This window comes from Chelon labrosus, assembly GCF_963514085.1.
Source record: "Chelon labrosus genome assembly, chromosome: 15".
NCBI classification, from domain to species: Eukaryota; Metazoa; Chordata; class Actinopteri; order Mugiliformes; family Mugilidae; genus Chelon; species Chelon labrosus.
This window is the reverse complement of record NC_140348.1, coordinates 7,832,177-7,846,086: the sequence shown is the minus strand read 5'-3', so window position 1 is coordinate 7,846,086 and position 13,910 is coordinate 7,832,177. Positions and strand designations below refer to the sequence as shown.

The following is a 13,910-nucleotide window of genomic DNA, read 5'->3' as shown; positions in this document are numbered from 1 at the left end:
TTTTGCTTCACTGTAGATACTGTACTTCTATTCTAATTAAAGCAGAATAAGGATTTATGTAGACTGTCCTTTAAGTTGACTGTATGTTTTTGATGCTCGGTGCAGTTTTAGGGTTCTTGAAATTTCCTACTTTACTACATTCCAAAGGCAAAAAATATAATACCACTGTGGTGTAAAGTTGACAGCATGACACACTTAATGGAAAGCTCCTTCATCTGCATATTAAAAAAGACATGCATGAAAAAAGACAAAGATTAATACGTTTGGGGAAATAAACAGGAGGAAATACAAAAGGAAAATAATACAGAAATAAATACATAAACAAATATAAAATGGCACTGTTAATAAATAAAAATGGGCAATTAAATAGAAAACTAAATAATAATAATAAAATAATAATAATAAATATTTATACTGTATTGATCACGGTAGTGTGTACAGTTGTAGCAGTGGGCTGCAGCCTCTAGGCAGACTGCGCCCATGGGGCAATTTGGGGCTTAGGTGCTTGCTCAAGATGCATTACAAAATCTGGCCTGAAACGTAAAATAATGCAGAAGTAAATTAAAAGTGAAATATCTATTTATTAAATTAAATTAATTGGATTCAGAATACATATAGAAGTACAGTACATCTTGCTAATATGAGGTCAGGTTGTTGTGCTTTTAATGACGACGTATTGGTACTTTTACTTAAGTAAATTATTTGAGAGCTTCTTCCGCAACTTATTGTAACATTTAATATTAAATGTTTTGTTTCCTCTCCGATGTTACGTTATTCGCCTGAAGCCCAAACTCAGGGCAAAATTCATAGGACTACTTCCGGTCGGCTGACCCTCGTCACGTGATGAGGAGGTTCGCTTGTGTTGTGGTGTAGAGTCGAGCACAGCTGACGGAGGCTCCGGTGAAGTTAGCTTCGTCCAGCTGCTGTTGTTTCTTAGGTTGTGATGCAGTAATTCCCTGCCGGCTGGAAAATGGAGCGGTACGAGTCGGACATGGAGCGGGACGAGCAGGAAAAACCGCTGCTTCACCGAGTTCGCGAAGACGAAGTGCAGAAAGGTGAAATAAAAACGGCTAACTTTTAGCTAACATGCTAACAATAACGCTGAGAGGTTCATTCCGGGTGAGATACGTCTCAGAGTATCCGCGCTGTTTTGTTGGGAAGAAGCAGGAAAACGATAACGTTTTGTTGTTTTGTTTAGCTGAGACGTTATCGATAACTTCAACATCTGCACAATATAATGCAATTCAATACAATTAAAGCGACCAGGAGGTTTAACTGAGTTTAGTGTAAACATAATATTTACAGGCTAAAACTAACATGTTAATATTGAAAGTTGGATTAACTACCGGATATTGTTCACACAGGTGTTCCTGGCATTACTCAAGACTTTTAATAGCTCTCTTCATACGAAGCGAACAGGTTTAGGGACCTGACCTGAGCTATAAATAATATCTGAATGCTGCTTTTGAATATCATGCGACGTCTGAACATCTGTTTAATGTTGAATTATCAGCCTAGCAATCTGACATATTGAGACAGGCTTCCTCTCAGACACTGAGGAACATTATACTTTATGGTTTTATCATGAGCAGTAAAAGGCTGCCACAATGGTGTACAGAGTGACAATGTCATTTCTGAGTGACTTTATTATATGTCAGTTATATAGAGACTTGGTTGCCCCATTGATCCCTCAATGGGGACATTTTCAGTGTTACAGCAACTGAAGGGATAGACAACACACGGGATCAGTACACAAAATTAGGTATGTGAGGTAAGTATCAAGTGTTGTTGAATATTTTAGAATAAGTAACGGTTCACAAGACATTACATATAAAATAGAGGGATTTTGTTCCTGGTGTGTCCATAGTGTACTGGGAGCAGGCTAGGTTAAAGGAGTAACAGATGCATGAAGGGAGGACATGTGGTATCTCACTTTAACACACTGCTGATGAAGCAGTCTGTCACTGATGGAGCTGCTCTGTCCTCTCAGGGAAACAGGATGGACGTCGTCTCCATCCCGTTGCCCACCTCCTCCAATGGGTCAAGGGGGCATCCCAGGGCAGAGCTGACCTCAATGACTAGTTTGTTCAGTTTCAGGAACCTTGGACCCTTACTTAACTTTCACTGGGCTTTTTCTAATTTCTAATTAGAGAATGACTCCTTGTGCGGTGACCAGATAAATAGGAGAAAACACTTCATTGATGAAGCCCAGCATAAGTGTTACGTCCCTAAGAGGGTCCAGGGGAACTCAGGGACAAACGCAGGACAACCAATGAAATCAAGTCTGGGTGTAAGGAAAGTTTAACAGTTTATTGGAATACAAAAGGTAACTCAAAAAAAATCTCGAAGCAGAAACAGTGGGGAAGATTTGGACCACGTGGTTGTGGCAAATAAATGAAAGGACTATAACAAAACTAGGCCTGGCTAACACCCTTCCATATGGAAAACAACAAATAAAAGGCCTAATTATCTTCTCTTCTAAAATGTTACCAAAACTACATGGGTGGCACCAACCAATAATCCTAGTGTGTATAACAAAGGATTACCTACATGGTGGGGTGTGAAAGGTACCCCAGTCTTACCTCTGGGCCGCACCTTCCACCACAACTGAAATAAACCGTTCAAAAAGCGTCCACACGTCTCGATAACATGGTAGGCGACAGAAAACCAAAGAACAGTCGAACAGGATAGCAAGCAGGGAGCAGAGACTGGACCATGTGGTTTCCCAAAGCGAGCAACAAGGAGTCAGAGCAAGCAGCAAGCAGCAGCGAGTCAAGAGCGGGAGGGAGTAGAGAGCGAGGAGCCTGTAGCTGGATCCTTTTAATGCAGGCCCTGTGGTGGTAATCGGATGACCTGGGGCCAAACCAACCAATCAGCAGGCCTCGCCAGACTTCCTAGGTGGAATCACTCGTAGAATCAACTGAACAAACAGGGGAGGGAGAGAGGGAGAGGAGAAATACACTGCCCCTGTCTGGCAGGCAACAATAAGCTGCATGGAAGGGATTATATTCAGCGAGTGGTAGAGAAAAAAAAAATACACTTTCAGTAAACCAATTTTTTTTTTTTGACGGCAGAGACAGAAAATAAAAAAATAAATATAAAAGTAGAAACATAACTCGCAAAATAAATTAATATCCATCATTCATTCATTCATTCATTTTCTGTAACCGCTTGTTCCTGTGAAGGGTCATGGGGGCGCCGGAGCCTATCCCAGCTGTCATCAGGCAAGAGGCGGGGTACACCCTGGACAGGTCGCCAGTCTATCGCAGGGCTTGAATATTAATCAGTGAGCCCAAAATGACTTGAAAACAATTTGATCATTTGAATTGGTATTAATGTTTGAATTCACATCTGATGTTAAATACATTTGTATTAAATACCTTATTTATTTAATTTTCTGTTGAAACTAAGTTTCTACATTCATTGAATCCTTTTTCTTCCCTTTATTTTTTTATTTATTTTTTGCATGTCCTAATGCAGTTCTGCTTTATTATCCATTATGTGCATTTATTAGCGTGCCGTCTTGGGTGTGTGGCATGGGCTCAATTTTTCAGCTACTGGTTGGGAAAATTTTCTGTGCATTTATTGGTATTTGCATGTGTTTATTATTGGTCTTGGCAGGGTTGGTCCTTCATAATTTTGGAGTTTAAATAACCAAGCAGGACTCACTGCGGTGTCTTCTCTCTCTTTTCCATCCTGCAGCTCCAGTATGCTGTTCATCCCGCTATGGGCTAGCGTTGCTATCCTGTTACGGCTTCTTTGTGGTCTACTCCTTGAGGGTGAACCTTAGCGTGGCAATGGTGGACATGCTCAACACCACTCACCAGTCCACCGCCAACCACAGCAGCTCCGTGTGCCCTGCTCATGCCAACCCTGCTCGACCCAAACACAACCGCACGGTGAGCAAGAAATGTGGCCGCAGCTGAGTAAGATCATGTGATTATTTTAGAGCATTTGCTCCACGAGTTCTGTCCACTTTGCAGAAGTCACAACAAAGAATATTTTTGGTTCTACTATATGAACTACTAGAAAAGATTTTCCCCCATCTTAAGTTAGAGTGAAATCCAGGCCATTTATTATGTAAGTCTTCCTCTGTCAGAAAAAAGTTATATCTTGCCTTTTATTTATAGTATTAGTGAAGATATGGCCTGAAAAGAGTGGGATTTATCATACATCTGTACGACTTTGCAGTTATGTGGAGGTGCAAAGTTTGACATTTAAAGAGCCAAGGTGATCACAATGACCTCAATATATGCATGCTACTGCATTACTTTTCTCAGTTTAGTTTAGGATATCTCCTCTCCATTGTTATAACCCTAAACTGATCAGGATTCTGTGAATCACAAGACTGCAGTTTACATCTGACAGTCAGCACTTTGTCTGTTGTGGAAAAGTGGGATGGCAGCAAACAAGAGTCTGGACTGGTGCACGGATGTTTCCTCATTTCTTTCTTCTTTTTTTTTTTTTTAAATGGAGCCACAAAGAAGTCACAAGTCTCTGTAATGTAACACATGCATGGATACTGACAAAAATCCAAAACTCATCCTTCCTATTCCTTGCTGTAACAGATAATCCCATGTTATTTGTGTTAATGGACACTATTGAACCTTACTATCATTCCTATGTATATAATATATATTCTTTTCTCTCTATTTCTTGTACATTTGTTCATATGCTAATTCTGTACATTTTTTGCTTATACTATTTTAATTTTATTTTACTAGATTTTTTTTTATTTTTTATTTTTACTTGTGGTTCTTAAGAGTGTTTTTTATGTGCAACTAAGCTACTGTGACCAAGCAATTTCCCCTGTGGATCATTAAAGTTTATCTAAGTCTAAGTAAAAGTCTCTGATCCAGCTGAAAGTCCTAAAGCGTTTTCTTCCCGTCTCAGGTCAGTGTGTACGACTGGGACTCAGAGACACAGGGCTGGATCCTGGGCTCCTTTTTCTACGGCTACATCCTGACACAGATCCCTGGTGGCTACCTGGCCGGGCGCTATGGGCCCAAGTGGTTGATGGGCTTGGGAATCCTGGGAACTGTAGTGTTCACGCTGCTGACCCCTGTGGCTGCTGATCTGGGTGCAAACTACCTCATTGCTGTCAGAGTTCTGGAGGGGATTGGAGAGGTAGGGGATCAGGATGTTTCATTCTGACATCAAGACATAAAAAACACTGTTAAAGTAATTTTTGCTAGTCTGCTGTTAGTACTGTTAGTACCATAATCACCATCTGTGCAGCGGTTTTACAATCCATCTCTCCAGTAACTTAGTTACACTCCTCTTGATGTTCCTGTTGTGTTTGTCTTCAGGGAGTAACGTATCCTGCAATGTACACTATGTGGGCAGCATGGGCCCCTCCGCTGGAGAGGAGCCGACTGCTCACTATTTCTTACGTCGGTAAGACACAAGAGTGGCAGTGTCAACACGAAGGAATGGTTGATTACAAACCTGATTTTCTGGACCTGCCAGAATATTATACCTCTGATCTCTGATAACCTTAACCTTACAATAAACAGTAGTCATTTTGTTTATTCATCATTCAATAATTAACTGTTGAGTACAATGTTTGTCTTCTTTCTCTCCTGCTAGGAGCCCATTTGGGGACAGTGGTATCTCTTCCTCTGTCTGGTGAAATTTGCTTCTACCTGGACTGGACCTACGTCTTCTATATATTTGGTAATACATGTGGGGTGTCAGGAGCTGTGAAGATTTCTGGTTTATCATTTGTGTTTCAGGAATTGATTTAATTTTTGTTCCTGATTACCTTTTGGGAGTTGATTGTCTTTAGTAGCTGCTCAAATGCCCAGCACTGTAGCTAGAAGACTTTATATTGTATGCATAGTATTCCTGGAACTTCAATTTATTTATTTGTTTTCAAATAGTTCTGACTGTGATGAAGTTTAATTTATCATTGACCTGGCAAGAGTTTCTAATATTTAAATGAAAGAAATGAATGTATTAAATATACATTAAAGATGATTCTTCATCTTTTTCTGACCTGAAATGGCCGCTCCATTGGCTATTCAGCACTCTTTCTAAGCTTCAGATGAGCTGTTTCTTGCGTCTGTTCCTTTGTTCCTCTTTCGGTAGAAACGATGACTTAGCATGTTGAAGAAGAAAATGTGCTGTCAGGTGGAGCCACTGCAGAAGTCCCAGTTTATTAACTCACTTGAACTGCTGCTTTCGTCTAGCTATTTCTATAAACCTCTTTACAGAAGGCCACCTGTTATTTACAGTGCATATGGTAGAGTTAATAAGTGGCGCAGGCCTTAGTCCATAACTCTAAAGCCACAGTCAGCCATATCTGCTGACTGAGATGTTGGATTCATGCTGGATAGGTGCATGTCAGTGAAATGAGTGCTTGTTTGTGTGTCCAGGTGCTGTTGGTGCAGTGTGGTTCGTCTTGTGGACTTGTCTCGTCTTTGACAGCCCCAACACTCATCCACGGATATCGGAACAGGAGAGACTCTATATCACCACCTCACTCAAGAACGAGGTAACATCAGAAACCCGACCGGTTATTCATGTGTGATGGCAGGTTATATCCTGTATTGATATTGATCTTTCTGCAGTAGCAGTAGCACATTTCCAGTCCAGCCCAGTCATGTGACACCGATGTTACATAATCTGGTTATATTACAGAATTTTATTTTCGCATCTTTATAGCTCGGTTGTTTCGTCACCATGAGTGTGCAGTTTATAATGACAGTCACAGAGCTTCCCTAAATACTGTAAATACTCAGTGATGATGTTTAGTACTCAGTCAAATGAACTGTGGTGTGTTTATGCAATTCAACGCAACCTGAAGTCCCCATGAAATCAAATCAAATGTTTATATCTGTCTTGCGCTGTACGTTATGTCTTTGCCAGGTATTCTTGATGGCATTTTAGAGTTAGTAATTTCTTGAAAAATTACTTTGAAATGTTGGTGACTCGTCCTTAATTCAGGTTGTTTCAAAATTTGTTTCCAATGAAACGTTTTTTCAAATTGTTACACCCCTCCTTGAGGTCTGCTCAGTCTTAAAGGCCATTGGAGCTAACCACCGACAGTAGATCGGACTTCTCAAGAGGGAGGCAGCCTCCCTAGCTCCCTGCTTTTACAGAAATAATATCTAGAACCAAACTCTAGTCATTTCATGGGGACTTTGAAGCAGCAACCAACATGCCTGGAAACCTCTGGTTAAAAAAACATGTTTGAGATCATGAAGGAAACAAACATCCCTAATATTTGTATGTAGTTTTACAGTTTTGTTTCCCACGCAGTGTCATCAAACAACTCTTGAAAATGCATTAATTAATAATGCAGATGTAACTGTTGTTGTTTCCACTTTCTTCTTCTGCAGCTGTCCACCTCTGCAGGTTACATCCCCTGGCGAGCCATAGCGACGTCAGTGCCACTCTGGGCCATCGTTGTGGCTCACTTCTCCTACAACTGGACCTTCTACACCCTCCTCACCCTGCTGCCAACTTACATGAGTGACATACTGGGATTTAGCATCCAGGCGGTGAGATTCATTTTAGTATAACATAGCAAACTCAGAGTGACTTGAGAGTAGGCATGTGGCGAGTTTTGTCAATAGCTATACATTAATCGGGCAGTATGTGATTAATCAATTTATAAATGATTCTGCTCAGGACTGAAATGCATATAAATATAATATTCTCATTGTCGCCTTCTGTCCACCAAAGAACGGCATGCTGTCAGCTCTTCCTTACATGGGCTGCGCTGTGATGGCAGTGCTGTGCGGCCAACTTGCTGATTACCTACGAGAAACTTGCCACTACCGCACCATCACTGTCAGGAAGTCCTTCTCCATCATCGGTAAGGAACAAGGAGCCTCCATTGAGCTGCTTGTGTTACTTGCCTTGTGTCTGCTACTTCACTGCTGTGTTGTTTGTGCAGGTATGATTGGACCAGCGGTGTTCCTGGTGGCAGCAGGTTATATAGGCTGCGACTTCACTTTGGCTGTGACATTCCTCACCATCTCTTCTGCTCTGGGTGGAGTGTCGGCCTCAGGCTTCAATATCAACCACCTTGACATTGCTCCCTCGTAAGAATGCCTCCTTTCCATCGCTGAAATATAAACCTTTCACAATACTACAGGGAAAACATGATTCCATTCCTCAACAGCTTAACCCATAAAAGATGACTCTTAATTTTTGGGATAGCAGCTACTTTTTGGGTCACTGCACCGATCTTGCCGTCTTGTGACATTTAAAGTTATTATTATTTTATTATTCTTATAAATATTAAGTATATAGATTTTTGTGTTATATATATATATATATATATATATTTTTTTTTTTTATTGTTTTAGTTTTTTGTTATATATCATGTATGGTATGCTGGGTGCCTATACATTGCTGCTGCAACTGTGAAATGTCCCAGTTTGGGATCAATAAAGTATCTATCTATCTATTAATTATATGTGTGTATGTTCACAGGTATGCTGGTATACTGCTGGGAATCACAAACACCTTTGCCACCATTCCTGGCATGGTGGGACCCGTCATAGCAAGAGCCCTCACCAAAAACGTAAGAAGTCCAGATCAACAGCTGTAACTTATAGCTTCATGCCAGTCAGAGTGATGAATCAGCAGCAGTAAACTTTATTGTTGTTTCCTAGTATTTAGTGTGCTGCTGCTTACCTACAGACTGGCATTACTCTGGGTGTCCTGACCTTCATTGTTCTTGCTTGAACAGATTGGATCCTAACTTTGGCATGATGCTCCATTTCCTGTCTAATTGGTTTAAGTCAGCACAGGATTAACATGCTAACATCTGGCCACCAGGGGGCATCATAGTCCTACAGAGCCAGCACAGTCACACCCAGAGTGTTTTTGTTTGATGACATTCATGACATTTACCTAGTTTCATGTTTCCTCACTGATTTCTCTGTAAAGAGGTTAAAGCATCAAATGGAGTATCATTTACAGCCGCTGTAATATCCCTAATTTTTATAACGGTTACCTTATCATATTAACATTATATAGCAATTTTACATTTTACCATAATATTTTTAAATTGTTGGAGAAACTCAATTAGCAGAATCGGCTTTAAATGATTAAGTTACACCCAATTTAACCACTGCTTTGTGTACATAAATCTATTAAGTTACTTCTTGTATAAGAGTTGAGATTTATTATGTCTCTAGAAATTTTGTGTGAGTGACACTTTTTAGGAACTTTTTTTTTTTTACATCTCCATTAACCCCTTTTGTTCTAATAAACCAGGAAGTAAAAGTTTGTAATTAATTTACAGTGACTGCTGTATCCAGGTCTACAGCAAATTTAGCAAATGTCACGATCTTGTGCAAATGTTTTCCACGATGCAAATGATATTGAAATAGCTTATTAATGACTGTAGGACCTGAGTGTTATTGCATGGCAGTACTCATTAATATTGTGCCAACTATCCTCTAGAACACCATAGAAGAATGGCAGGCCGTCTTCTACATCGCTGCCGCCATCAACTTGTTTGGAGCGTTGTTCTACACGGTGTTTGGTCGAGGAACGGTGCAGCCCTGGGCTGTCCACTCATTCTACTCTCATGGAGACTGAGGCAAGACTCAAGTAAAAGACTTGTCCATTTTATGATTCAGATTTGTCCAGTGGACAAGTCTTAACCACAGGCTTACTCAACAGATAATTTCTTCAAGGTGTGATTTCCAGCTGTGCACATTATTCTCATAGCACAGCTAGCAAACAGTGAGGAAGTGCCATGATACCTTCAAGGATGTTCTTTACTGTGTCTGTTGGTTCCTGAGTGCTTTTGACAGATATACCTGCCGTCAGAGTGATGAAAAATCATAGTGTAGCAGTAAATCAGATACCTTATTTCTCAGAGGCAAAAAATTATAATTGAGCTGAGCAGTAAAAACAGACCCAATAACTTTTAGAGGCATCAGTACGAAACCAGACAAATACTGTGATGTAGCCAGTTACGTTAAAAACGTACAGGCTGCTGTGACTTCTTTCATAAAGGAAGTTAGCTTTGATATTTAGAGGTTATCTAAGCTAATTATCTAACAGTTATCATATATCACATGGTCAGTAAGCTATGTAAGAAACTATTCCAATGTAGGTGCTTTTTGGTTCTTGTTAGTCAACCTGCTAGGCACAATTGTTATTTCTGCCTCCAGAACACTTCTTTAAAAGTGTTTGGGCTTTTTTTTTTTTTAAATTACTAGTTCAAGACCACACTCTTCAAAATGATGTTTTCTTGCACTTGTGTCTATAAATTTTATAATGACATGAATTGTGCCCACTTTGCAACCCAGAAGTAACCAATGTCAGTGAGGTTTTCCTCCACAACCCCTTTTCAGTATAAAATTTGTGTAGGATTTTTGTCATATTGGCTTATGAATTCTAGTGTTTTGTGATTTCACATTGAGCTCTGACCAAAATCCAACTGGTTCATCCTTGAGCATTCCCAAGAATGGGCTTAACCACTGCACTGAAATCACAGGGTACAATAACAAACGTCATCAGCAAACTAGACGCACACGTTTGATAATGTCTTTCTTGAGACAACATTGTGACGACACAACACGCTCAAACACTTGTCTGGGGAAAAATGCCTTACAGTAAAGTCTGCTTAAATTTATTTTATATCTTTTATATGATTACAAAGATTTCTGTGTTTACTTGTTATATGGGGCAGTTAAAGATTTTATCTGTACAGATTCACCAAACACCTCTTGTATTTTAGCAGCACTCACCTAGTGCAAACGGGACACACGGGTTAAAATATTTCAAATGTGTAATAAGAAAATGCTAAGCTTTTGGTAGCTTACTAATGAAGGGAAGCAAAACTGATTAGAATAGGTGCCTAGCAGACACAGCCTTATCTAATTCACAGGATTTGCACTTTTTGTCAATTCTCAGGAAAGTTATGTCATACAAGGATTGAAAAGGATGTGAGTTTCTTCTTATAGATTGTATAATCTACCACACTGAGGCATGTGTCCTCAACGTTTAAGTGTCAACTGAATTAGATCCAATTTTAAAATGATTCCAGACAGCATGGTTAATAACTCAATATGTGGTTACCCCAATGGCACGATAATTCTTAGTCTTAGTTTCCATCAATTGCTACGTTTACATGGACACTATTTTCCACTAATAATCACAACAGTAGCTCAATCAGAATGCAAATGTGTCATGTAACCACCAGAAATATTGTCCATGTACATGTAGTAATCAGATCACGTTTATTACATCCTGTACGTTGAGGTGAATCAAAACTAAGGTACAACACTTTGTTGCAACCTCTGTCAACGAGTCACACCATCGTCCCAGTTTAAGATATAATAGATTTGTGCCTTATTCATTTAAAGGGAAAATTTAGCACTCATTTTTTTATTAAGACTTTTTTGTTACTGATTTTTCTTATTTCAGTTTGTACGATAGAGTCATTCAATTGGAAATGAATTGACTTTTGTATGATACACTCAGCTGAGAGGGTGTTCATTGGAAACATTCCACAAATGTGTGTAAAAATGAATTGTAAATACATGGCTATGCGCAAATCTGATACTGTGTTGGTTCATTTCATTATAGGACATTGTCACAGCTTTCAACAAACTAAAGGAACAATGTGCAGCGAAGACCAAAGTGACTTAGATTTTAATAACATATTAAATATACACTCACCAGTCACTTTATTAGGTACACTAGTGAAAACCAATGGATTCTAATACAGCTGTCCTGCTCTACATCTGTTAATTGTTAAAAACTGGACTAGCACTGGACAAAAACAAAAGAATTTGGGGTTTTTTTTAGCTTAGCCTATTGACTAAAATGGGGTTGTTGAAATAAAATAAACACTTGTTAGTACTGCACAACACAACTCAATAATACAACAAACCACAACCTTCAAAATAAAAATACAGTTGAATTAATAACCTCTCGGTTATTTTGAACAAATGATGAATACTACGACCTTCATGAAGCTAAGATTTAGTGCAGTATCTTTATATTAGTTTTCACTCGTGTACCTAATGAAGTGTCCTCAAAGTGGCAAACCTGCATTCTAACCTCATGCGCCTCCTTGTTCATGAAATAAACTTTGCTTTAATGATTGTAATTGTACACCTAATGGAAATTAGTAATAGGTTTTGAGGACTTAAGTTGACTGGGAAAAAGTTACAAATTACAAAAAGCAACCGATCATAACATTATGACCACTGACAAGAGAAGTGAATAACATTGACCATCTTGTGACAACTCAATGTTCTGCTGGGAAACTTCTGGACTTGGCATTCATGTGGATGTTACTTAGACATGTAGCACCCACCTAGACCAGACCAGGCACCCCCACCCCATAGCAATGACTCTCCTTGATGGCAGCAGCCATCCCCAGCAGGATGCAGCCTGACACAGACACACACACAAAAACAGTTTAGGAACAACTCAAAAAAACATGAAGAACAGCACAAGGTGTTGACCTGGCCTCTAAATTCACTAGATCCCAAACTGATCAAGTATCTGTGGGATGATCAATAGAGGCCCCTCCCCTCAACCCATAGGACCCAAAGACCCCCACTAACAACATTCTGTTTCCAGACACCACAGGACACCCTCAGAAGGCCCATGTCCATTCTCTGATGAGACACAGCTGTTGTGGAGGCACAAGGGAGACCTACACAATATTAGGAAGGTGGTCATAATGTTATGCCTGATCTGTGTAAATGGTAAAAAAAAAAAATAATGAACATTACTTTGTTTCACTACTCCACTGCACACACACTGTAATCAAAATACAAAAAGAGCCATGACCACAAACAAACTAGAATCCTATGGTCTACTACTGAAAAGATCCTAAATGTGATAAAGTTTGAACCTTCTCTTTGGAGGATTACAATCGCTAAACAGATTTACATGTTCTAATTCTTGACTGCTGTAGGTTTAATTGCCATTTCTTAGTGGCCCTGCGAGTTAATTGGCAGACAGAAGCATTAGAAAGAGGCTAAGAGCACCGTGGTTCATTTTAATCCAACTAGGCAGCGTCTGGAAAGGTGAGCGCTCCACCTGCTGCACGTGACTCACGGTAACCTTTTGGCCAAACACTATCCTTGATGAAAATCCAGGAGCCATTACACCATTACAGAGAAAACCCTAAGTATCACAGCATCTACTCCGTTAATGTAATCTACCTGAATTAATAATGCATGCATAGTATCACATTTTATGTCCTACTCCAACTATCGGACGCAAAACCATAACAAACCAGAGCCTTATTTGTTTATGTCCGTTTGTCATGCTATAAAGGCCAGAGTTAATTAATAGGATGTTATAAGAGTAGTGCATGTTCACACGGCTGTGTCCGATAATGGGTGCTTCTCCGGTGGCTGTGCCCTGTGATAAACTCGTGTACGGTAACTTTGCTCGGTCCCTCGTTGTGATGCTGTGCAGCAGCGAGTGCGCGCAATTACGCAACAGCCACCCCCCCGCCTGTCCTGTGAGCCATAACCGGATCAGCGTCTCTCTTCAGCCTCTCCGGTCCTTCAGCCGACCTGACACCGGCCAGCTCTCAGGTACGACGCAATGCTTGAAAAAAAAATAATGCATGGAGTTTCATTTCTGACGCTGTGAGTTGAGCGACTTGAGCGTGTTGTTTAGACGCTCAGTCTCCAGGCGGTGCATTGGGAATATTGTTGTGATGCAGAAAAAAGGGCAAGCGGCTGGCAGTTAATACGCATCCTGGCGGGCAGATGACAGAACATGGCGGAGGGTTGGCATTGCCCTTAAATCCTTCAAACATTAGATTGGCCGCGTTTCTGCGCCGATTTCCAGGCGTCGACGCATTTATCATGTTTTGTAGATTAAAGCGCACTGCGGCAGCCGCTGTGACGTTATATGTAAGGGTGAGTTAAAGACGGGCATGCAAATGGCTCCTAGAGCACCGA

At 40.2% G+C, this 13,910-nt stretch overlaps 1 protein-coding gene across 2 annotated transcripts; it reads left to right on the top strand.

The window, feature by feature from the left end:
* Positions 1–696: 696 nt before the first annotated feature.
* On the top strand, positions 697–11,536 carry slc17a5 (solute carrier family 17 member 5). 2 transcript variants are annotated; one of them, XM_084561684.1, is made up of 11 exons: positions 697–1,055; positions 3,703–3,899; positions 4,894–5,127; positions 5,310–5,397; positions 5,590–5,676; positions 6,378–6,496; positions 7,344–7,505; positions 7,690–7,822; positions 7,904–8,051; positions 8,446–8,536; positions 9,424–11,536. In XM_084561684.1, exons 1-11 carry the CDS (start codon positions 971–973, stop codon positions 9,559–9,561), a joined length of 1,482 nt encoding a protein of 493 aa, XP_084417810.1. In that variant the 5' UTR covers positions 697–970; the 3' UTR covers positions 9,562–11,536. The 2 variants fall into 2 exon arrangements, with proteins under 2 accessions (XP_084417810.1, XP_084417811.1); XM_084561685.1 differs by lacking the exon at positions 697–1,055 and adding an exon at positions 2,817–3,251.
* The last annotated feature ends 2,374 nt before the right edge of the window (positions 11,537–13,910 follow it).